The sequence below is a fragment of the Mustela putorius genome, unplaced genomic scaffold, assembly GCF_011764305.1.
Source record: "Mustela putorius furo isolate JIRA1106 unplaced genomic scaffold, ASM1176430v1.1 tig00003845_pilon_pilon_pilon, whole genome shotgun sequence".
NCBI classification, from domain to species: domain Eukaryota; kingdom Metazoa; phylum Chordata; class Mammalia; order Carnivora; family Mustelidae; genus Mustela; species Mustela putorius.
Window position 1 is genome coordinate 60,412,589 of NW_025421998.1, and position 24,915 is coordinate 60,437,503.

Sequence of the window (24,915 nt, forward strand, 5' to 3'; positions counted from 1 at the left end):
GGCGAACGTGTTGCTCGAGGAACAAAAAGGGGCTCTTCACCCGGACGTCAGGGATCGGAGGTCGGATCCCAAAGATAAGTGTAAAAGGAGCAGAAGAGATTAGCTCCAGCTAAGGTCCAGAAGTGAGCTCAAGTGTGGAGTGCCTGAGAAATGGAGAGCCTTGCACAATGTGTAGGGATTTGAACTTGCTCCTGAGGCGCTGGGAGCCAGTGGAAAGTTTTACGGTGGGGAGGGACATGACAAGTAACGTGGCCCTTACTCAGGTCATCCTGAGAGCCGAGTGGAGGAAAGCAGGAAGACAGGAGGCATGAAGGCCAGGTGACGGGATCCCAAGGTGATGCTGGCCGGTGGGGGGAGGGGAGGGTCATTTTCCCTTTTTCCCTCTCTAGGTTCTTTGATAATTAAATTGACATAAGACAGAGTAACATGAGAAAAATGTGTTTTGTATGCATAGGAACTCGTAGACATAGGAGAGTCAAAGAAGTGACCAAAGCAGGCAGCTTTTAGACCTTTTAGACAAAGAAACAGTGTATTTGTAAAAAGTTGACAAGACGCTGATGCCTGGGTGGCTCAGTTGGTTAAGTGGCTGGCACTCGATTTCAGCCCAGGTCATAATCTCAGGGTTGTGAGACCCTTAAAATTCTCTTTCTTCCTCTCCCTTTCCCCCCTTTGCCCCATACCGTGCGTGCTCTCTCTCTCTCTCTCTCAAAAATAAAATAAAATAATAAAATAAAATTAAATAAAGTAAAATAAAATAAAATAAATTAAAGTATGGAGAATACAAAGAAGTTTGGACTTGGGGTAGTAAATTAGCAAAGGAGTAACAAGGTTTGTTTATGCAACCCTCTTGGCCTTGGAATTCCTATCTCTGGGGCTAAGAATGTCTCCTTTCCTCCTAGTACAAGGGGGTTACTTTTCACGTGGGAAACTTCTTTCCCACTCACAGGGGAACAAAGGATAGTCAGTGTCCTTGCATTGGCTCTTTCTTATGTAGTTTTAATTCAAAATTACCAACATGCCAAGGTGGCATATCTGGAGGCAGCCGGCGTCGAACCCCACCGCCTGCATGAAGTCAGCATTGCAGGGATGGAGAAGAGGAGCCAGATTCTGAAGAAATCGCTCGGGAAGAATCGATAGAAGTTTGTGATTGAGCAGCTGTAGGGAATGGGGTAGAGGGAGGGTCGGAGAAGGCCTGCAGGCCCCTGGGCTGGAGGCGCCCAGTAGCCAGTTATTCCAGAGGAGTCATTTCTCTGAGGATGCAGAGGATGGGAACAGACACACCCAGAGTTCCAACGGAAAGGCCCTGATGCTTCTTTGCCTTTTGTTAAAACACAGAATCCAGCTGGGTAAACTTAAAGATCTAATTGACTGTACTCAACAATTCAGGATTCAAGACCGTCCCATCTAGCAAATGGAAGGGAGGTCTGAGGAGTCGTACCATATGGAAGGGATTTTTTTGTTTTAAGATTTTTTTTTAAAGATTTATTTATTTATTTATTGGACAGAGAGATCACAAGTAGACAGAGAGGCAGGCAGAGAGAGAGAGAGAGAGAGAGAAGCAGAGTCCCTGCTGAGCAGAGAGCCCGACATGGGACTCGATCCCAGGACCCCAAGATCATGACCTGAGCTGAAGGCAGCGGCTTAACCCACTGAGCTACCAGGCGCCCCTGTTTTAAGATTTTTATTTATTTACTTGACAGAGAGAGCGAGAGAGAAAGCAGGGGAAGGGACTGAGGGAGAAGCAGGCTCCCTGTTGAGCAGGGAGCCAGAAGACACAAGACTCGATCCCAGGATCCTGAGATCATGACCTGAGCCAAAGGCAGACACTCAACGGACTGAGCCATCCAGGCGCCCCTGCCCCCGCCCCCGCCCCCGCCCCACCCTCAAGCCCTTACTGCCTTTAAACACCTTCCAGTTGAGGCACCTGGCTGGTTTTTTTGGGCACCTCTGCCCCCTCCTCCTGTTCGTGCTCTCTCTCAAATAGATAAATAAAATCTTAAAAAAATAAATAAATAAAGGGAGAAAGGGGGGGTGGGAGAGGGAAGTCATAAAAGAAAAGACTATTTTAGATAAGGTGAAGGGCAGGGATCAGTCATAGAACTGGGGTCAACTCGGATTGACTGGGTAAAGGTCACATTCCTGGGAGGGAGGAAACTATAATTAAGTCTTGGTTTGCCGTCTTCGAGGAGCAGGTGGCTCCGTTTCGGACCTGTGGTGCCGTTGTCACCCTCCCGGAATGGGAAGTGGCACTGTGGGAGGCGGCTGGTACTTTAGGGAACGTCACGGTCTGCCTGCAGTTGTTCAGGAAACCAGGCTATAGAAAAGAAGGTTACAGGGTCCGTTCTTTTTGCTGTGGATTTTAATTGCATATTTGGATTTCTAAAAATGAGACCTAACACTGTTAGTTCCCGGTACCCTTCATTCTGGAACAGCCTTCCCTTCAGCAGCACATTTGGGGTGTAGGGAACACAGCGTCAGATTTCTCTGGAGATATTTCACGTCTGTCTTCCGGATCCCTTCCAGGCTCTCTGTGTTCTCTTCCGGCAAGATGGTAGTGGCAGGGGGAGGCAGTGCTAGTCAGGCTGGCCTGGGGGTTCAGGTTTGGTCCCGAAATCCAAGTACCCTGGCCGCTGAGAGCTGTCGGCCCCCAAGGGTGGAAGAGTGGGCTGAGGGCCAAGGGAGTGAGCAGGCTGTGTGCCTGGAAACCTGAGAACTAAATTTAGGTTTAACAGCTGTAGTGGAGAATGTACCTTTTCGGAAGCTGCAAAGCTGAAATTGTATGAAGATGATGGGGTTTAGATCATCCTTGAGACAAACAACCTGCTGGATTTGGATTAACTGGCTGGATTTTTTTTTTTTATTAGTGTTTCTCACAGAAATCAGTATGACTCAAACAGATGCAGGAATGGCCAGCATATGGTGACAGTGTGACAAACAGCAGGACGCGCATTTTTCTGGGCTGGACTGCCACCCCCCCCCACACACACACACAGCCCCCAACCACACTGAAACCAGATCAACTCATCTTCTGGGATGACGAAGGGACATGCAGAAGCGTTTCTGGTTTATCAAGATGGAGAACAGACACTTCACCACCCTTGGCTCTGTGAGAACTGTCAGTTCTAACAGTTTTTGTCTTTACTGGTTCACTTCAGTTCTTCAGCCTTTGGATGGCTCAGGGTGGGCTCATTTGCATTGTTATTCTGCTATTTTCATCTTTTCAGGATCCACACCGTTCCGTCTGGAGCTCCCTGTGGGGAAACTGAGTCCACAAAAGGTTTATGCGGAACTTAACAGATTGTCGCACTCAACAGCAATGTTGAGAAAGAACAAAAACAAACCTGAAGCAATGTTTCAGTTTCCTGAGTGTGTGTGTGTGTGTGTTTGCACACGTGCGCGTGCATGCGCGGTGAGGGAGGCAAGTTTGGTGGATGTAGTACCACAGGAAAAGTGTCCAGGAGTGGCCTTCTCTCTGTCGACTATACTTTCAGTGAAGTTGCTAGTAACCAGTATTTGCATAGAATAAAAGAACAAGTGAATATCTGGAAATCTCTTTTCTGTTTCTGTATCCTGTAACCACAGTACCAAGACTTCTTGGGGTTTTTTAAGAAAGCAAATTATGTGTGGATTGTTAAAAAAAAAAATATTGCAGGTGGAGTAGAAATGACGCTCACTGTGTAATCGTTTTCAGTGTGCAAACGAGTATGTCCTTAGATGTCCTTTTGCACAAAATCCGTTAAGCCTAAATCTCTAGGGTCACCCTAGCCCCCGAGGTTCCTGGTTCTTGACCTCACAGCAGAGGTTTGACCATCTCAATATCAGGGGAGGGAGAGCCCTCTAGTGGAAAGTCATCAGGGCAGACAGTGCAGCAGGAAAGGACTCCCAAGAAGTCGGAGGAAGAATATTCCATTTAGTCCAGCCAATTGAACTCCAACGTGTACGCATGGTATGGCACGCCGTATCTTCCTGCTGATTTGGAAGATGCTTATCAACAAATCTGTAATGTAGAGTCATCAAGAACCTATTGAGGACTGGGCTAAGTAGATACTCAACTTAGAATAATTATTCCGAGGACATAGAGAGCCTTCTTCATAGCCCTCACCTGAAAAGCTTGGGATGGGCAAGGTTGGGGAACAGGGGATACATTTGGGTAATAAATAGTCAAGTTTAAGTGAGATGGGATGGCTCACTCCCACCCCAGGATTATCGGCTATAAGGTGTGTTCATGGGTCCAGCGGCTTCTTTAAGCAGAAGGACACGCCATTCTAACCTTTGCCTTCCCCAAGTCTGTCCCCTGAGTTGGGCCAAGACCATCATCATAATTCAGTGGGTGATTTACCTTGTAACTAGGAAGAAAGAGACAAAGCACTCTGCCCCCCCCCAATCCCTGACCCTAACACATGTCTGAGATTGTAATGCTAGATTTTTGCAAAAATGTTCATACCCTCTCGACTAGGGTCATGATATTTCTGTTGGCTCTTTTTTCTTGTCATTAACTACTTATAAATAAAATGAGAGACTTTCAAGATCTTAAAACTTTGCAGTTTAAAATGATTTCTTAATATTAATGGTTTCTATAGAGACCCTTTAAAAGCATGTTGTATGAGAAATTCCCTGTTGTACATGTGCATTAACAATGCATTCTAAAAAACGTGTATCACTTGGATTGTGTTGCTTTGCTTATTGCTCTGTGTGACCCACGAGCCCCTCCACTCATGGGCTGAAAAAGCTTGTTTCCCGGCAACAAGAACCCAGCTTTGAAGCGTGTGCCCTTCAACGCTCTCGGAAGATGCCTCACCAGAATGGTAAAGTCAGTCTGAAAATGCACGTTCAGGACATTGGAGCTAAAACCGCAGCTGCCCTTGCTTCTAGTCTGTGACCCTGTGGTCTTTGACTATGTCGTCAACACAGCTGAATTGTTCTTGGCTGAACAGGAAATGGCTACAGCAAGGATTTGTAAAGCCTATCTATACTTCAAGGACCGTCTTAAAGCTTCGTATCTTCCTTGTGGCCTGACGGGTATGGCTGTTTCTGAAGTCTCCGTGGCCTTCCTCTCTGTAGGACTTACGTCATGTGCTGCATTCTGTAGTGGCTCCATTCCATGCACGTGGGTCCTACCGTCCTGACACACACATGTGCCCCTATAGGCAAGGCCAGCATATCTGGATATCCGGGGTCTGGTTCACTCACCCATCTTCGTCTGGCCGTCATTGCAGATAGGCGTTATCTGCAGACTGATCCTGTTACACTCCCTAGAAATGCCTTTGTGAACAAAACAAACAAGATCTTTCTCCTGATACAGAGTCCTGGTCGGTGGTGGGGTGGGGGGAGTGGCAAACCTTAAATTCGTAACCAAGAATGGCCATTTTCCACAAGGAAAGATACATAGACGTTTATACAAGATGATAGAAATGGCAGAGGGAAAAAGAAGATGGTACCCTAAGAGAGAACACGGGGTGGGAGGGGGGGGCTTACTTAGACTGGAGGGTTAGAAAAAGCTTCTGAAATCTTGGTATTTCAGCTGAAAGCCAAAGACACATGGTACCTCCCATACAGCAGGTGCTAAAAAGTATTCTGGCTCCGAGAACTGTTGAACCAGGACTCCGTGCACATGGTGCAGACCTTCTGTGTTTCCTCCAGGCTGTGTCTCTCCATACAGTCCGACCCCTGCCCTTATTTGCCACCAACCTATGTTTGTTCTTTCTGGTGCTCCCTGTTTCCGCGAGCCCATGGACACCCCTGCCGTGTCATCCCAAGCTACGGCAGAAGTGTTCAAAAACAATATTCGACTGAGCAAATTTTAAAGATCTGATTTTATCCAGTGATTCATGATATCAGCCAGCATCCCATCCAGCAGATAGAAAAGAGCCCCAAGGAGCTCTACACATTGAAAGACTTTTGTAGGGAAAAGGGAGTGGACACGAGGAAGTTGGACTAGCAAAAAGCAGATTATGGTATTATATGCGGTTATAATCAAATCCCTCTTATTCCCTTACAGGTAGGTACAGACACTTCCAACTTGAGAAAGGCAGACCCCAAAGGTCGGAGTGCCCTGTTGGCTGATATCCAGCAAGGAACTCGCCTACGGAAAGTCACGCAGATCAATGACCGCAGTGCCCCACAGATTGAGAGTAAGTGAGCAGCTGGGCCGGGCCTGACGTGCATCAAGGGCAGGCCATGTGGGCCTCAGCCAGGCACCTCTGGCTTGCTCAGGCCAGGGGCCACACTTGCTACCCAGGACGCACTTTGGGCCATCGCAGACTTGCACAATGTACAGGCCACGTGGGTGAGAGTCAGAGCTCCCTTTCCAGGTCTGCAGATGGTTTAGAGTCTATCTTCTACCACTATTCAGATGCTAAACAAACAAGTAAAACCATGGTGGGATAACTGTTTCTTTTAATGGTGACAAAATACACATAATATGATGGGGCGCCTGGGTGGCTCGGTATGGGTTCAGCCTCTGCCTTTGACTCAGGTCGTGATCTCAGGGTCCTGGGATCGAGCCCCGCGTCAGGCTTTCTCCTTGGTGGGGATCCTGCTTCTCTCTGCCTGCTTCTCTGCCTGCTTGTGATCTCTCTCTGTGTGTCAAATGAATAAAATCTTTTAAAAAATTTTTAATAAAAAAAATACACATAATATGAAATTCACCACCTTAGCCATTTTAAGGGTCCATTTCGGTGGCATTTGTACAGCTATCACCTCAGTCTAGTTTCAGAACATTTTCATCACCCGGAAGGAGACGCCACGCCCATGACATGTCACTCACCATTCCGCCAGTCCCCGGCAGCTGCTCAGTCTACTGTGTGTCTCCGTGGGTTTGTGTCTTTGGGATATTGATGTGAATAGAATCATACGATAGGTGGCCTTGGGGGACTGGCTCCTTCACTTAGCATAATGTTTTCCAAGTTCATCCAAGCTGTAGCGTGCACCTTCTTACTGTCGATGACTATTCCATCGTCCGAATATTCCAGTCTGTGTTCATCCATGGTGAGATACCCTCTAAAGGTCACTGACCCTGCGTCCACCTAGTCCTCAAAGAGAGAAAAATTAAAGTCTCAACATTAAAGTGTGCCAAATTATGTTCGCAAGGAAAAAGGATGTCCACAGACTGAGTCCTGAGTTTGCTACCAGGTGTATCTGGGAATTTCTCTGAGATTCAGTCCACTCAGCTACAAAATGCGGGAGGTAGTGATAATTGCTTTTTATTTCTTTTTTCTTTTTTTTTTTTTTGGTCACGATTGCTGAAGGTTGAAATAACTTATGCAGAATTATTTATCAATGTCATCTCTTGTTATGTCTTCATATAGTTTTCAATGATGCACATGATGGTAATTCTCAAAGATAGTCCTAAAAATGTAATTGTATCTAGTGTCTGTAATTATATGTTTTCATATACAAGGATAGATAAGTTACTTTAAGAAGTATGTTCAACAATTGCAATAAAATCAGTTTCCAGGAGACCCACTGATTGGTGAAGCCCTATTACCAGATAAACCCATCTGATTGGAACACTCATTCCCTAATAATTCCCGTCGATAGGTAATATATATAAATACTCAGAATAATCTGAACACATTCATCCTCCAGTGGGCACGGTGCCCTGATACCTCTGTGCAAGTTAGCCCCAGGCTGTGAACATTTCTTGCTAGGCATTCTTGTCTAAGCCGAATACTTTCTCGTTGCATGGAGTTGGTCATCACAGACATCTGGAAGGCTGGCATTACGGACACCTCTCCCCGAGGGTTTCACAAGAAGAAAGATGCAGGGAAGGGTGCAGGGCTCAGGGAGTAAGAACTGGTGAGATCGAGAAGGAAAATGCCAAAGCATCAATCATTGCAGACCTTCCCTTCCTGCTTGTAGTCCTGGGCCACACTCTGTGGACGAGAAGTTACAATTACTGACTGAACTAAATCCATGGGTTTTCTCTGTCTGGTCGTCCCACAGCAGTCGAGTTGAAAATAGAGCTGGTGCTACACCTACAATGTTTGGGTGCTCACATTTGGAAGGTGCTGCCAGTTCCCCCTCAGGCATCAGTGGAATGGCAGCATTTAGGTCCCTTCGTTTGGGTCATTTTCCAGGGCGCTCGGCTACCAATGGTCAGTTCCTGGGTGAATCCAGAGAGAGTAGTAGACAGGTGTGAACGCCAGGAGTCTGCGGGGTAACCAGGCAGAGGGGTTTGGGAAAGATGCCCACTAGGAGGGAAGGGCTGGAGGTGGGAGGCCAGGAAGGCTCCCTGGGTGCTGTTGGATCACGGCCCGGACTGAGACCAGGCTGCTCTGCTCTGCTCAGAAGTCCTCATCTACTTGCCTCTTCTCTGAAAGGCTCTAAAGGAACTAACAAAGAAGGAGGAGGGTCTGCAAACTCTCGAGGTGGAAGCACACCCCCAAGCCTGGGAGATCTGTTTGCTGGCGGCTTTCCTGTGCTGAGACCAGCCGGCCAGAGGGATGTGGCAGGTAAGGGAGAATTCAGACCGACTACCTGGTGATCTTTCTGTCCTTGACACGTAAAATCGGCCGGGCAACCGTCCTGAGCCATGAGGATTGTGGCATGTTTTTAAGAGAAAGTTGCATAGCTGGAGATCATGGTTTGGGAGCCTAACCTGGAATTACCCAAAGCATTGTTCTCAAGGGATCTTGTAAATCATCATCCTGTTTAAATCATCCCATTGTAATAATTGAAGAATGACTTGCCACTGTGTGTAGTGCTTAGTAATGGTGTGATTGGGGCCCCCATTGCAAAGTATAGACCAAAGGTATAAAGCCCTTCAGAAAAATCTTAGTGATATCACCATAACGTATCAGGCATTGTTCTCAGTTAGGTGTTGCTGTATAACCAAATAGCCTAAAACTTAGGGACCTTATACAACCATGTATCTGGCTTATAGTTCTCTGGTTGGCAGTTTAGGATGGGCTCACCTGGGCTCCCTCTGGTAAGTGGGTAAGGTGGCTTTTGCTAATTTATATTTCTTAAATCGTTCATGCCTCAGCAGAGATGACTGGCCTAACACATCCATATGGTCTCTCAGTGTCTGGCAGAATATTTGGGATTGTTTTTCCTGTTGGTGGTAGGGTATACAAAGTCTCTTAAGGCTTAGTCTTGAAGTTGCCACAATATTGCTTCCTAGAACACCCTCTCGTCCAAGCCACAGGACCAGCCCAGAAACAAGGGTGGGGAAAGACACTTCACTTCTGGATGGAAGGTCTGCATAATCACATTTTAAAGATCACAGAATCAGGAGTGAGTGGATAATCAAGGCCGTTTCCTCAGGCAGTCTACTGCAGTCATTTGTGTGTTATGGGTATCAAGTATTTTGAAAGCATTGCATTAAAATTGGGCAATTACTTATTAATTTTGTATGATAGAAGTGTTTTTCCTATTATTGTTCTCTTTAGCCAACAAGCAGGCATAAGCTCCGAGAATTGCATTAATCAGGGAATATCAAGCCCCAAACGTTGCTGGTATAGAATCTTCTGGCCTGGGGTTTGCCAACCTTTTCAGTGGGCTCTGTGGTTGTTTGTCACAATGGGATGCATTTGCTTTTGTTACCTACTGACAAAGTCCAGCAAAGATAAGGGCTCTAGGATGCTTTCAGATCCAATTTGAACCTTCTCAGAGGCCATTGCCTTTCTTCTTTTTTGCTAAAGGTTTAGCAAAGAGGGTTGGCATTTCCCAGTGCCTTCTTTTTCAAAATTCCTGCGTGGTATCAAATAAACATCATATAATATAATGTATTATATATTATATTATTATATATTATAATTATACACGATATATTATTTTATATAATTAATGTATATTAATAAATACATAATTCTATTATGTATTATAATTATTATATATGATATATTATATGTTATAATTATTATACATATAAGTTGTATTATATTATATATATTATTATGTAGAAACTGTCCACTAGTTTCTCTTCATAAAAGTACACATAGGAGAAATAGTCCCCAGTCAGTTTTAACAGAGACCAGCCAAAGAAGCCAGCTCATCTCTATTCCTACCTGTCAACACTAGGACACAGGTGTCTGATGCTTGAACCACTCTGTTAAACAAGGATTAATTTCTGTAGCGGAAATGGAAATCCATAATGCAGTGGCTGATGATGCCTGCTACAGGATGGTAGCTCAAGGACAGAGCCAATAAACAGATGTATGGGGTGGGTAGCATGTCAGAGTAAAACAGACCGTGGCTGTCCTCTCTGAGAGAACCCTTCCATCAGCCCCCTGCTCATTCAAGAAGAGGACTTTAACCTTTGCTACCTCTCTCACATTACTGTCTACCATTCTTGCTAGCACACACCCTCCCTTCCAGCTGCATGGCCCTCTCGCTGTTCTCGTACACGCCAGGCATGTTGTTGCCACAGGGCCCTTACACTGATTGCTCCCTTGATCAGGAACACTCTTCCTCAGGTGTCTTCATGACTCATGCTCTCCTTTCCTTCAGGTCTCTGCTCAAGTGGCACCTGATCAATCTATCAGTGAGGCTTTATTCGTCAACCCATATAAAATACCAGCCTCACCGCCTTACTCCATATACCCTCTACCTTTAGTTTTCTTATATTACTGATCACCATCTGACATATTGTATATTTACTGGTTTATTTGTTTATTTCTGTCTTCTCCCTCTAAAGGTAAGCTCTGTGAAGGCAGAAACTATGTTTTTTTTTTTTTTACTGCCTTAAAATGCCAGATGCATAGTAGATGCTCAGTAAATATTTGTTGAATGGAATGTGGGAGTGGGTAGCATGGCTGCTTAGGGCCATCAGGTCAAGAAAACAGAGTATGGTGCTTACAGTACTTTTGATAGCCCATGAAAATGTTTGGATATCTTTTAAAATCAACCAAAAACCATGGTTTTTAAAAAACCAGCCATGAACTTTTAGAGACAAATATTGTATTTGTCTTTATAGCAATGCACCTATAAAATGTCTTCAAAAGTCATAATGTGGTCCTGGCTTAGAGTTCTGAGGGAGTGATCATTAAAATAAGATCGGGGGCCCCTGGGGCGCCTGGGTGGCTCAGTGGGTTAAGCCGCTGCCTTAGGTCAGGTCAGCCGCTCAGGTCATGATCTCAGGGTCCTGGGATCGAGTCCCACATCGGGCTCTCTGCTCAGCAGGGAGCCTGCTTCCTCCTCTCTCTCTCTCTGCCTGCCTCTCTGCCTACTTGTGATTTCTCTCTGTCAAATAAATAAAAATAAAATCTTTAAAAAAAAAAAATAGGGGGCACCTGGATGGTTCAGTTGGTTAAGCATCTAATTCGGCTCAGGTCATGATCCCAGGGTCCTGGTATCAGCCAGACATTGGGCTCCCTGCTCATGGTGGGGGGGGGGGGGTGTTTCTCCCTCTCTCTCCCCTTTTGTCCCTTCCCCAGTTCATTCTCTCTCTCCCAAATAAATAAATCTTTTTTAAAAAACTAAAAAGTAAAAAGATAAGATAGGATGAGGAACTGGGCTCGATGGAATGTATAATGAGACTTCCATGCCATCTACGGTCTTCTGGAAACATACCCAGATTAAAGGAACATACACATCTTTCATCTTTTGATGACCCCAGGCTCTTGATGCACTCAAGCTGGCCTTTCCCCATCCTCTTTGTGGTCTCCTTTTGTTTTCCAGGTTGGATTTCTGGGGGTAGCATTTATGTGATAAAGGAAAGCCTCCTCCTTCCTTCCCTTGGCTCTCTACTGGCCCCGTGCTACCCGCTTTCCTGGCCTGCACTTGACACTGTTAGTTCCTGTGTCTGTGGGTCTCACCTACAGTGCGTGCTGCCTGCTCTGTGCTTCATCCTGGAGTGGGCCTGAGCAGAAGCCGAGTGAGGATTTGTGCCTGCCTTGCCTCCGCTATTCATGTCATGATAAAAATAAGTTTGCCCACTTCTCATTTGCTTGGCTGCTTAGTGAACAGAAGCTTCTGTACTTTTAACTGACTCGTTCTAAGAGCTTTGGGATCTTGGGCCCTTGGTGTCCTCAGTCATTTCCAAAGCCTGCATTGGTTACTCAGGGGCTGATTATGCTCCTTGAACTTATTAGCCCTTTTAAATTCATGGGGAGAGTAGGCATATAGGGAGGCCTCACCTTGTTAGGGACTGCTTTGGTCCTCCCTCTCCATCTCTGTGTGCTGTGGAAGCAGACTTGGAGGCAGGAATCTCTGAGCCTGACCCACCCTAGACCTCCCATGAAATGTCTAGCATTAGCATTGTGGGTGGTAGATCCCATCCTTGGCAAGGCCAGGTGGGGGCCTTCCCTTCTGATCATGGTCTGCCAGCCGTTACAGCAGTGCCTGCCTTAGACCCCAAGGGGATCAGTGATGTCAGACAGGGTGGAGGCATTGGTATGAAGACATTATCTCTTCTGGAATGGCCCCAAAGAAAACCCTCAACAGAGGAATGGGGACATCACCACCCTGCCCCCAGAGCCGCCGTTTGGTATCGAGACCTGTAATGAGTAGTGCTGCCCAGGTAACTGTCCCCTCATTGACGGCAGGGTCGGGGTGGGGGGCATCCCTGTGGAAGGCCACGTGCTGCCTTTCAGCCCACTGAGTTTCAGCTCCAGCGTCCCCTCTGCCACACCTCTCTTTGATCGCCTGGCTTTTGGCATCAAGCCCTTTGGGGTACGATCTTGACCTGGTTGGGTAAACACAACTGGAGACTCATCGACTGAATAGCTCAGAACTGCCACCAGACGCTGGGGTTTCTAACCTGATTTGAAATTCATGGTTTTTATTCTGCAACACCCAGGAAGCTGTAGGTGGGAGAAGCAACCATCTTTTCACGTGTTCTGCACATGTTTTCATCAGGGTAATAAAATACAAGGGTGCAAGGATAAGAAAAGACGGATTCCCCGGAATTCCATACGGGAGAGCAGGGTATCTGTTTGGAAGGAGTATTTTAGCGTGCCTCCTGAGCAGATGGTGATGCTCTAAAGACACATTTAAGCAGGGATCGCAGACCTTCCATGCTTTAGTAAACGAAGAAGGGAACATCCTTCTCCACGGCGAGAGATGGATGTGGGGGAAAGAGTGCAGTACGGTGCAAGGGCTTTGTGCAAAGAGTGGCAAGGCCCTCCTAGGGTGCACCTCTGCCCAGCTTTCCCTGAAGCACACCAAACACACATCGCTGTGAGGAGTGTGCCATTGTGAGTTCCCAAGAGCCCTATTTTTCAAGTTGGGGTTTGTGGATCTGTGAGTTGAGGAGACCCAGGAGACCAGGAGACAGAGAGCCTGTTGCAAATGGGCATGTCTTTTGCAACTTCCAGAGGCCATGGAACTGGGAGGTTCAAGGTCATTGGATCTGGATCCCCAAGTCAGTTCCCACTGTCTTCTGAGTGACCTTATACATTCAAGGAATGATTCATCTTCTGATCTTGCTGCAAAAAACAAATGCTCACACCATGCTGGACATGAGGAAAGCCTCCCTAGCAAGGAACCTCTTGTTGGTACACCTGAAGGTCCAAACTAGGATGTAGGACTGGGTCCCCAACTGCACTGACTAGTGGGTAGTGGTGAATGAGTGTGAGGGTGGTGTTGTAATGAGGAAGGCCGAAGGAGGCCAGAACAGTCCTGTGCTCTGGGTTGGGAGACTCCTGGGCCCTTGGCAGGTGAGGGCAGAGGTGGGATGGAACAGGAAAGCTGGTCCTGCACCACAGCCTGGTGGCCTGAGCTGGGCTGTGGCAGGTGCTGCCCCTGAGGCTTCCGGTTGACCCTGCAGGATGACAACAACCACCACGCAGTTCACGGACATCATGCTGGATGGTGTGTGTCTGTCTTCACTGCCTACAAACTTGGGTTTCTCCTTCCTCTGTCTCTGAGCTGACTCAAAACTTGTTTTCCTTCCAGGTGGCAAGATAGGGCAGGCCCCTGGCTCCCGAGCACCTTCTCCCCGGCTGCCCACGAAAGCTCTTGGTGGCCCACTTAACCCCCCTGCATCTCCCAGGCTAGGCAATGCCTCGGAGGCTCATGGCACCTCCAGGACAGTCCCTCCTCGCCCCAGCATGCCTGCCCCACCGCCTCCCACCCTACCCCCACCTCCTCCACCCCTACCCCCACCCCTGCCCCCTTCCTCCCCCACCAAAGCTCCACTGGTGTCCCCGCCTGGCCCGCCCACCAAAGGGAACACCCCAGGGGTTGCTCCCCCTCTCCCCTCTGCACCTCCCCCTCCTCCTCCGCCCCCACCCCCACCCCTCCCTCCGACCCCACCCCAACCCCCGCTGACCTCTGTTCTCAGTGACAAGGCCTTGAAGCCTCAGCTAGCCCCCTTGAACCTGCCGCCCATCCCACCCCCACTCCCTCTCCTCCCCCCTTGTGGGTATCCGGGGCTCAGTGCAGATGCTGCCAGCCCCACCCAAGATGTTCGGGAGCCTCCCGCCCCACCGCCTCCGCCACCCCCACCCCCTCTTTATGCCTCCTGTACCCCGAGGTCGTCTGTGCCTGCTCCTCCTTTGCCAGGAGCTAACAATAACAGTGAGGCTCCACTCCTCCCGCCCCCCAAGTCCCCCGGCTTCCAGGCCCAGCCCCCCAAGTCCAGTGCGCAGGCCTTGCCGACACCGCCAGCCCCTCCAGGATCGCAGCCATTCCTGCAGAAGAAGAGGCCCGGCCGAGGCCCAGGTAAGCACCAGTCTTCGGGCCCAGGGTGGCCGTAGCAGAGGACCACTCAGCCCTCGCCAGTGATTAAGAAGGTGCTAGGGACACAGCTAGAGCCTTGCTCCTAAGGCAGACCCACTTGGGAAACCTTGAGATGTCTTAACTCTTGGAATTTGTTTTAGAACTGAGCTATCAGTGCCCCTCATGGAGCACAGTCATACTTGTTGTATGGGACTTTATGTTGTGTTCATGTTAGGGACAGGAAACCAACGGGGAGCGAGGCTGAAAGGCTTGTCCAAGATCACACAGACCCAGGCCGGGCACTCTGGCTTTGATCACCTTGCAGTTACTAGCTGTGTGACCCTGGGCAATCCCTTAGCCTCTCTGGGCTTCCTTCTCCTCATCTGTAAAATGGGGCCAGCAATAGTTCCCACCTCTTGTGATTGTTGGAGCAGGGCCTGGCAACACTGAACTCTAGAGAAGCGTTATTTCTTCTTACTCTCACCCTTCATAGACCCAAATTTCCAGCCTGAGGGGGCTGTGGGTGCGGTCTGTTTCCAGAACCAGGTGTCTGGTGTCGTTTTTGCCGGAGTTTCTACAGCCTGGCTCCTAGCCACTGTTGGCACTGGCCCTCGGCAGACTGGATTCACATTCTGTCTTCCTTTTGGCAGTTCTCGTGCTGACTCGAGAAAACTAAGGGTCCATATTTTGAGCCAAATATTGAAAATAATTCCTTCACATACCTAGTAGAGGGGATTTTGGATTGAGCATGCATGCCCACAACTGATTTCCACCTGGCAAGGAGGCTTCATTGGCCTCGTGTCCTTTTGAATAGAAAGTATACCCACATACACACCCATCACACGTGCCCACAAACACAGCGATCCACACACACACACACACCAACACACACACATGCACATATATTCTTCAGTCTTTAAGAAAATCTTTTCATGCAGAAGGTTTCTTAAATGTATTTGCTCAAATTAAAAATAGCACGGGCTCCCTGTAGAGCAAATAGAAAGAAATTGAAATCACCGACAGTAATGTCACCCAGAAATAAAAGCTATCATAGTCAGGTGACAACTTGTCCCTTCCTCCCCCCCCCCCGGAAGTATCTACAGATTTACAAAATTAATACAATTTTGAATATATAATATTCTATGCTGTTTTAATTTAACATTACATTATAAGCAGTCTCATCAAGTTAAAGCTTGTTCATAAGTATATTAAACTGATTATCAGTATTTACCAGATTTCTACTATTTAGTTGATTCTCTTTTTTGTTATTGTGACTAATATTGGAGGAAACACTTTTGTAGCAATTGTCGTCCACCTTTTGGATATTTTGAATGGACAGGTGCCTCAAAAGGGATTCCTGGTACAAAGGGCAAGAATATTTTTGAGGCTGTTGGTCACAGAGATAAGGTCCGAGGTATTCTCTTTTGAACTGACTGGTCACCACAAGGGCCAGCGTTCACACTGGTGAGCTGCCCATGATTCTGAAGTGTTCATGGGGCGGGGAGAAGACAGTGCCTCAGATTCAGGCGGGTGAGGAGAGAGAAGGAGGTTGTCATGGTGGCAGTTTTGTGGTACGTGGGGTGGATTTAGGCTGACTACAGGGAGAAGAGAAGGTGTGCAAGGCAGGGAACGCCCGCCCCCCCAAGCAGAACCTTGGGGACAGGAGTCAGCCCACAGCCTGTTCGTCTCACCCTCCACCCCCCACACACACATACACTTCACCTACAGATGGCCCTTCCCTTTCTTCGGACTCTGCAGTGGTTCCCCTCCTTTGGCTGTGCCTTCTGATCCTGAAGGTGGCCGTCATCGTCCTTCTTGTCACAGCAGCTAACATTTACTGAACCTGCTGCATGCCACTTGACTTCACTCATTCAGCCCTCTCAGCATCCCCAAGGAGGCATGTGTACTGTGATCCCTGTTTTACAGATGAGGACACAGAGCCACAAAGAGTTGTCATTACTCCAGCAGGAGAGCTGGAATGCAGTCCCAAGCAGCTTAGCCCCAGAGGCAGCCCTTTTAGTCACCAGATCCTGTGACATCCCGGGACCTCAGTACATTATAACCTCCCCCAGGGGGTTATAGCATCTGCTGTCCCCGGTCCTGTAACTGAATACACTGGCATCTTTTCTCTAAGGGACCAGCGGGGGGAAGCTAAATCCACCCCCAGCACCCCCTGCGAGATCACCCACCACAGAGCTTTCAAGCAGAAGCCAACAGGCCCCAGCCTGGACCCCAGCACAGCAGCCGGCAGGTCAACTGCGCAACGGAAGCCTGCATATCCTCGGTGAGTGGGGTCACCTTGTGCTGCGCCGCCGGCTGCCCGTGTGGGAGTGGTTTCCCTTGGCCCTTGGAGGGAGTGTGCCAGCCCAGCATGTCAGGGTGTGTGCTTCGCAAGAGCAGGGAGCTCCCTCCAGGGCAAAACAGCCGGCAAGTTGTGTTAAAGATTTCTCTTGAGGCTTTCTGGGAGGCTCCAGAACTCATCCTCTAACTTTCTGATTGCGATGAGAAAGACAGAAGAAAACCAACATTCAGACTGTATATGTGTGTGTCTTGTCTGTCTCCGTGGAGAAATCCACGCCTATTGAATGACAATAGAAGGAATGGAGGGGTCTGGAAAAGGTGAAGGGATGAGTAGAAGACCCACCAGACAGAGGGACAGTTAGGGCTAGAATACGGAGAGAGGAAGGAAAGTTCTCTAGGGTCAGACCCAAAGCCTAGGTCACAAAGCAGGGACCCAACTAATAAAAGGGCCACAAGTCTCCTCTCTTCTTACAATCAGGAACTCAGGGAAAATCCTGTTTGCTTTGGGGAGTTCCAGGTCCCCCACTGGACATTAGCCATGCTCCTTCCCACCAGCCAAGCTGAGGACTTTTAATCTGCTCACCCCTCCCAAAAAAAGCCTTCACCAGGGGCTCAGGAGTAGCTGCAGGTCCCAGGCACTCTGCGGGTCCCTTGTTGCTGTCACGTTCCTCACCTCTGATTCTGGACCCTGGATAGCTCATGATTTCTCCCTTTAGAAGTTTCCGTAAGATATTGGTCAAAGCAAGGTGGGGTGGATGATAGGGAGAGTCTGTTGATTTCACTTTTCCGATTCCCCTAAGCAGTAAAAATTGAGAGGTGATAGATGAGTATTCCTAAGGAGGAATGGCTCAACCACTAAAGCCCTTGAACTGGGCAGGCAAACTTGTGTGCTCCTGGAAATTTTCAAGTTCATCATGATAACCAGAGTAATTTTTCTATTTTCCACGTGTGCAGATGACTTTGAATCTAAATTCACGTTCCATACCATGGAAGACTTTCCTCCTCCAGATGAATATAAACCATGCCAGAAGATTTACCCCAGCAAGATCCCCAGAAGTAAGTACCACTTGGGAAGCCTGTTGGTTTTCCCTGACCCTCCAGAATTAAATGCTTAGTATGCATTGATGGACCACAGGCTGCCTAAAGGATGATGTTATGATTTCACCGTACTACTGGGAGAATACAGTGCTATTCCTGCTTCTGGAAGGATCTGAACACTTACTTGTCCTGGCCCCAGTGATTCTTTAGGAGTTTTCTACAGAACTCCAGAGTGAATTGTTTGGCTTTGGATTTGAGTGCCTGGGTTTACCGCTTATCCCTCCCCTCCCAGAGTTTTTGATAAAGTTGCTAACCACCCCAAGACAACAGCAAAATGGGAGACAGGAGTTTCGTATTAATACCCAGAGAACATTCTAAATGAGTGTTCAGAATTCTGGCAGACTGTGAAATGAAGAATGTCCTTAGGTCAGTGGTTCTCAACCTTGAATACACATTAAAATGACCTACAGAGCTTTTAAAAATCCCAAAGGCCAGGCTGCACCGAGACCCACTAAATCAAAAATGCAGGAGGGGACCCACGTGGCAGTATTTTTGAGAACTGCCAGGTGATCGCAGTGTCCAGCCAAGGACGAAAGTCTCAGGCTGATAAGAGCCTGACTTCTCCATATTTCATCATGTGGCCAGCCTCCAAGTAGAGGCCTTCACTCTGCTTACCTCCTTAGCCCCCCTAAGAGTGGAAGAGGCAGAGGCTGGCGTAACCCTCAGGCCCCAAAGGGCAGGGAAGCAACTACTTTAGGAAAACAGGAAGCAAAGGAAAGCAAAGTGGAAAGTGTTGAGCACACAGCGAAGCTGCCTATTAGTTCTGGTCCAGTGCTGAGCCAACGCAGTTGGGCAGGGGCTGGCAAGAGCGGACAGAGACAACAGCATGGAGTAATAAGGAAAGCTGATTCCCACGCTCCAACGGGAGTCAGGCCCCCGGTCTCAGACAACTGTGGACTAGCATGGAAGATCGTCTGGGTCCTGGGATAGCCCAAGACCATGAACCAGACTTTGGCGACGTCCCTCCTCCAGGGTTCATCCCCCTGCAGGCAGATCAGGGAGCGTGCACCTGCTCCCTGCTCAGCTTACAGATCCTCTTGAAATCAGCCTGGGCAGGTCTTTTTCTGCTGGGATTGTACACTTAGAGAGAAGTGACCTTGTGTGCTTTTAAAATAATGTGCAAACACTGCTGCTGTGAACTAAGAGACAGAGAGGAAGGAGAGAGGAGCAGCATGAGACGGAGGGCCAGAGACAGACTCCATATGGTCACACTCCTGCAAGGCTCATTCCTTTCCCCAAGCAGGTGTTTGTTAACTGGCCATGTTCATGCCACAAATCCCACCGTTCTCTGCTACACCCAGACAGTGAATGTGACAACTGGCCCCTGGAGGCTTTTTGGTTACTGACCATGACCCTAAACCAGAGGCCAGAAACGACATAATTTGAAGCTCTGTGGGCCATTTGGTCTCAGTCACAACTATTTGGTTGCGCTGTTTTGACCAGAAAGGAGCCATTGATGATACAAAAATGAATGGGCATGGCTGTCTTCCAGTAAAACTTTATTTACAAAAAACAGGTGCTTCAGGGTACCTGGGTGGCTCAGTGGGTTACAGCCTCTGCCTCCAGCTCAGGTCATGATCCCAGAGTCCTGGGATTGAGCTCCATCGGGCTCTCTGCTCAGCAGGGAGCCTGCTTCCCCCCCCTCTCTGCCTGCCTCTCTGCCTACTCGTGATCTCTGTCTGTCAAATAAATAAATAAAATCTTTTAAAAAAACAAAAACCAAAAAACAGGAGCCTTCTAGATTTGGTCTGCTTGCCCTATTTTGCTAATCTTGGCACTAAACCATTCCAGAAAAGCAGATTCTCCAAAATCTCACTTCTTTCTCAGTACTGTGCTTGGCAGTCCTTCAACCTTCAGATGCGGTAAATTCAATAGTTTGCTGCTTTTTGAGCCCATGGTGCCTGGTCCCTTCCCTGGGAATGGAAACAAGGCTGTGCCTCGTACAGCTCACCAGGAGGGCGCAGCTGACCATCTGTACTTCCTCTCATCACAGAGAAATGGCCACATTAGGGCTATATACACACAAAAATAACTGGATGCTCAGGAAAATGCAGTTTAAAGAAACGTAAAGAAAAAGAAAACCTGCTAAGTGAACTGACATCCTACAGACCAGGAAGAGTATTTGCGATTTCAGAAATAAAATACAGCTTTAGAATAATGCAGCATTGGCCGACTGGAAATCCTCCTTTGGCTTCCGAGCACCATTACACTGGCATGTTCCTGCCCTCCCTGTGAACCGTAGGGTAGAACCTTGGTAATTCTATTAGTATGAATCTGATACAGTTCATGCCTGTCTGATTCCATTTCTTCGCACAGTTTTCCTCCTGCTCCCCACTGACCTGGTTCCCCGAGACTGGAGTTCGTGATCTGGGAGACGGTGTTGGTTCTGTGGGATGAGTGTGTTCTCCTGCTGTCTCGTAGCAGCTCTGGCTTCAACTCCAACCGCTTGCTCACTTTCTCTCTCTGCTCCTGACACCCGCACACAGCACACAAACACCCTCGTGCATGGCTTTTCCACTTGTCCTCTTCACTGTCTCCACCCTGCCCATATTAGTGGTTTTCTTTCTTTGATAGGATGATTTTACCTAATTTTTTAGTTGTTTTAAAAATGTGTTATATTCCTCAGTAAGTCAATTGTAGAATTACCATAGGATCCAGCAATTCCGCTCCTGGGTATACACCCAGAAGGATTGAAAACGGGGTTCAAACAAGAGTTCACGCACAGATATTCCCAGCAGCACTCTTGGCAATAGCCAGAAGGTAGAAACATCCAGTGTCCATCCACTGATGAATGGATAAACAAAAGGTACAGCTATGCGATGGAATATTCTTTGACGACGAAAGGGGATGTCAATTAGAAATCCAACCCCATGGCTCCTAAGACCCACCTGAAGTGCCCACACACCCAGCCCCACTCCCTACAAAACCTCCTTTTGCCCCAACAGCACAGACCACCTACACCTTGTAAAACATTCCGAACACACTCCCACCTCTGGGCTCTGGGCTCTTTGCACTTGCTGTTCCTTCTGTGGGACACTTTCCCCAGATGTCCATTAGACTCACTCGCTGTGTCCTGTGGGTCTTTGGTCTGATGGCATTTTATCGGAAAGTTCTACTCTGACCAGTCTTTATTGAGTAGCAGCCCTTCCTGCCACATGACTTCTGTTCTCTACACTCTGCTTTCTCACTTTCCTCAAAGCATTTATCACTTCCTGACATATTATATATTCACCTGTGTCCTGTGTGTTTCCCCCAGTACCAGGTAAGACCCAGAAGGGAAGGGATGAAATCAATTTTTATGCACTGGGGTCTATCGCCAGCTCCCAGAATGGGGCCAGACACACAGACACTTGATAAATATTTGTTGAATTAATAGACAAGAAAGTCGGGGTGCCTGGGTGGCTCAGTCAGTTGAGTGTCTGGCTTTTGGTTTTGGTTCAAGTCAGGATCTTTGATCTGAGATTTGCACTCAGCCTGCTTGGGATTGCTTCTCTCCCTCTCCCTCTGCCCACCCCCCAGCTCATGCACAAGCATGTGCTCTCTCTCTAAAAAGAAAATTGATGAGACTCTCCAAACATACATACATTGCAAAACCATTTACAGAATAAAAAAACTGGAAAACAGCACAGATCTCCAACAATGGGGTTAAATACATTGAGAGCCACAGGATAGAATCCCATGCATCCCAAGGAGTGTTGTTGAATATTCAGTGACATGAGAAAATGCAAACACAACTTTGAGAAGTAAAAGCAAAACACCCAGCACACTAAAAGTACATAAAATAGAACTGAAATTTAATTTAAACAAGGAAATGACTTTGCAAATCTATATGGAAAGGGAAAGGGAGAGACGTTGACCAAATAGAAAAGAGGCTAGAAGCTCATCCATTGAAGTGAGCTCAATGATAGAAGAATGGGTGATTTTAATTTTCCTTAGGCTTCACGATTTTGTCCAAGTTTTCTGTAACAAATACATATTACTTTTAATAATCATTAAAACTAATTTTAAAATTCTAAAATTTCCAAATTATTAGGAGGGAGACTCTGGCCAGCGCCTGGTCTGAGTACTTGTGGAGGAGAAACGTGGCCCTCTGGTACACGGGGTGACCCCGCTGAGTTCTGTACAAGCGGGATGTGGTCTGGAAGGAGTGGTGAGCAAGGCTCATACCAGCCTCAACTAAGACATGACAGTCGGGGAGGAGAGGAAAGGCCAGATATGCACCTTCTAACATCTAGGTCTGGCAGATGCTAGAATTATCATTTGCAGTGAAACCTGTCATTTCCTTTGGTTAGAGACTGTGAGAGGCCCCCAGGGTTAGAACGGAAGGGCTCTTTGAGGTTGTCCCCACCCGCCCAGTTCTTTCATATACAGCTGAAGCAACCGGGGCAGAAATAGGATGGCCGCCCCTGGTCACAGCTGGTGGCGAAGCTGGAGCTCGGGTGGGTGTTATACTAAGTGAAGTAAGTCAATCAGAGAAAGACCATTATCATATGGTTTCCCTCATATGTGAAATACAAGGAATAGTGTAGATCATAAGGGAAGGGAGGGAAAACTGTATGGGAAGAAATCAGAGAGGAAGATAAACCATGAGAGACTCTGGACTCTGGGAAACAAACCAAGGGCTGCAGAAGGGGACGTTGGGGGGTGGTGGAGCAACAGCGTGATGGGCATTAAGGAGGGCATGGGATGTGATGAGCACTGGGCACTCGCAGTTATATGCAACTGATGAATTATTGGACAATCTGTCAGATGCTAATGATGTACTGTATATTTGTTAATTGAATTTAGATTCAAAAAAAGCTGGGGCTCGGGCTAAAGTTCTCTGCTCCGTGTCCAGTGCTCTGTGCACCCCAGCTTGCTTCCTCTCCACCCGGTGCCACGTAGCCCTTAGCTTGGAGAGACCGTGCTGGCCCAGAGCTGCCGGTCAGATCTGCTTCTCCTAGGAGTCCAGTCTGTTCTAACCCACCTCCCTAGGCCAGGCATCGCGCTGCAAGGCTGGCTCTCCGACCTGGCTCGAGCGGCCAGCCACATCTGGGAATCCTCTCCGGTCCTTCTCCAGGTTCTGCAGTGTCTGTCCTCCCGCTGGTCGGCTGCAGAATGGATTTCTTTTTCTCTGATATGGAGTATCTCTGGGCCTGGATAAAGGCACAGACTGGCTTGGTTGACAAATGAGAAAAAATAAACCTGGAAGCCAGCTTGGCCCTCAGGCCTCTGCGCCTTCAGTCCTGGCACAGACTTTCTTCTCTAAGCCTCGCAGTTCAGAGAAGGCTTTCGTATCTGGCTGCTGTGCTCAGCACCGGGGCAGAGGGGCATCCGTGTGCCGGGAGGCCACAGCTGGGGTCACTCAGGCTGCTCTGAGGGATAAACAGCAAGCTTCGAGTAGTGGGGACTCTGGGATAGAAACAGGGATTAGGCAAAGAAGAGGCATTTGGGGTTGCTCGGGTGTTTTATTCCCTATTGTCTCCCTCTATATTCTTTGACCCCTTCATTATGAGAATATATTTATATGTAACTTGTGTGACATTTAAGCAAAATACATTTTAGAGAATGAGCTCAAGAAAAAATCCAAGCTCCTAGAAGAAAGCATGATTTATTCAGCATATAATTACCTTTTATTCCCTTTTTTAACCAACCCTAGCACGGTGCTTGGCACACAGTGCGTACTGGCCAAATGAGCGATTCTGGACATGGTGGCTTGTTCTGAGCTAAGAAGCTGTCACGTGCATGTAGGCGACAACCTGTTCCCCTTCCAGCAGACTGGATGAGATGCTTTTGCATCCAGGCTGGGCCATGGAAGCAGTGGGTGGAAACACTCAGCCTAGGGCGGGGAGGAGCCTGGAGGTTTCAGGCTGACCGGCTCCTGGTACCCTCCGTCCCTCTGCTGTTGCTCTGAGCGCCAGCAGAGTCTGAGTTTCTCAGCGAAGCACGCAGTGGTTCCTGGGCCAATAGACAGCTGAGATCCTTCCTGTTTCTTTCAGGCCGCACGCCTGGTCCCTGGCTGCCCACAGAGGCCACAGGGCAGAGCTCAGATGACATCAAAGGCAGAAATTCTCAGGTAACACCTCCTCAGGTCTCTGAACGTAACAGCAGGAGTTCTCCTCAGGGAGCCCAGAAATGCTGAGAGAGTGTGCTTTGTCCCTAAAGCTTTACATACTTTGCTCAGATTCTTTTGTCCTTGGGGAAAGCCCTTTGGTGTACCTTTGTTTCCAGCTAGAGTGAAATGCGTACAGTTTCAAACTCTGAAGAGGGAAAACTCTGAAGAGGCTTCTGGGGAAGCCCCCCACCTCCAGAAGCAAGGCTGGCCACCCAGAAGCCCTTTGGAGCCCTACTTTAGGGGTCACCCCACTCCCTCGCCGCTCCCTCTTCCCTGGTCACAGTGGCTGGGGAGGCCGGATCAGATACTACTCTGCAATGTGCACCAAGCATGAGTCAGGGTTCTGTCTTGTCTATGGAATACAGGGTATCTCACGGCCCCCGTGGGGGTTTTTCTCCCATCAACGCGATCATTTCCTTTGGCCAAATGTAGTCACGATTCAAGTCCTGGTGGCTAGAGGAAGCTGGGAGGGGAACCAGACGGGTTCTTGTGGGATAAGACAGTCTTGGAAAAAATGTCCTCCTTCTCACACAAGGCAGCTTGGACAGACGGTCTCCTAACCCCAGGCCGAGATGACATCTGCTCACGACAGGATCTCATCTTTAAAGGCCCTTAGTTGGGGCGCCTGGGTGGCTCAGTGGGTTAAAGCCTCTGCCTTCCACTCAGGTCATGATCCCAGAGTCCTGGGACCGAGCCCTGCATTGGGCTCTCTGCTTGGCAGGGAAGCCTGCTTCCTCCTCTCTCTGCCTGCCTCTCTGTCTACTTGTGATCTCTGTCAAATAAATAAATAAAATCTTTTTAAAAAATAAATAAAGGCC

General features: G+C 48.1%; 1 protein-coding gene across 4 annotated transcripts in view; it reads left to right on the forward strand.

The window, feature by feature from the left end:
• Nucleotides 1-24,915, forward strand: part of WIPF3 (WAS/WASL interacting protein family member 3) — a 76,699-nt gene that overhangs the window by 48,689 nt on the left and 3,095 nt on the right. For 2 of the 4 annotated variants that reach the window (XM_045062834.1, XM_045062833.1), the window contains exons 3-7: nt 5,999-6,131; nt 8,322-8,453; nt 13,840-14,607; nt 16,739-16,888; nt 17,860-17,961. In XM_045062834.1, coding sequence (XP_044918769.1) covers nt 5,999-6,131; nt 8,322-8,453; nt 13,840-14,607; nt 16,739-16,888; nt 17,860-17,961 — 1,285 coding nt within the window. Of the gene's footprint in view, nt 1-5,998; nt 6,132-8,321; nt 8,454-13,839; nt 14,608-16,738; nt 16,889-17,859; nt 17,962-23,981; nt 24,059-24,915 lie in introns of all 4 variants that reach the window. The other 2 variants (XM_045062835.1, XM_045062836.1) reach the window with 2 other exon arrangements.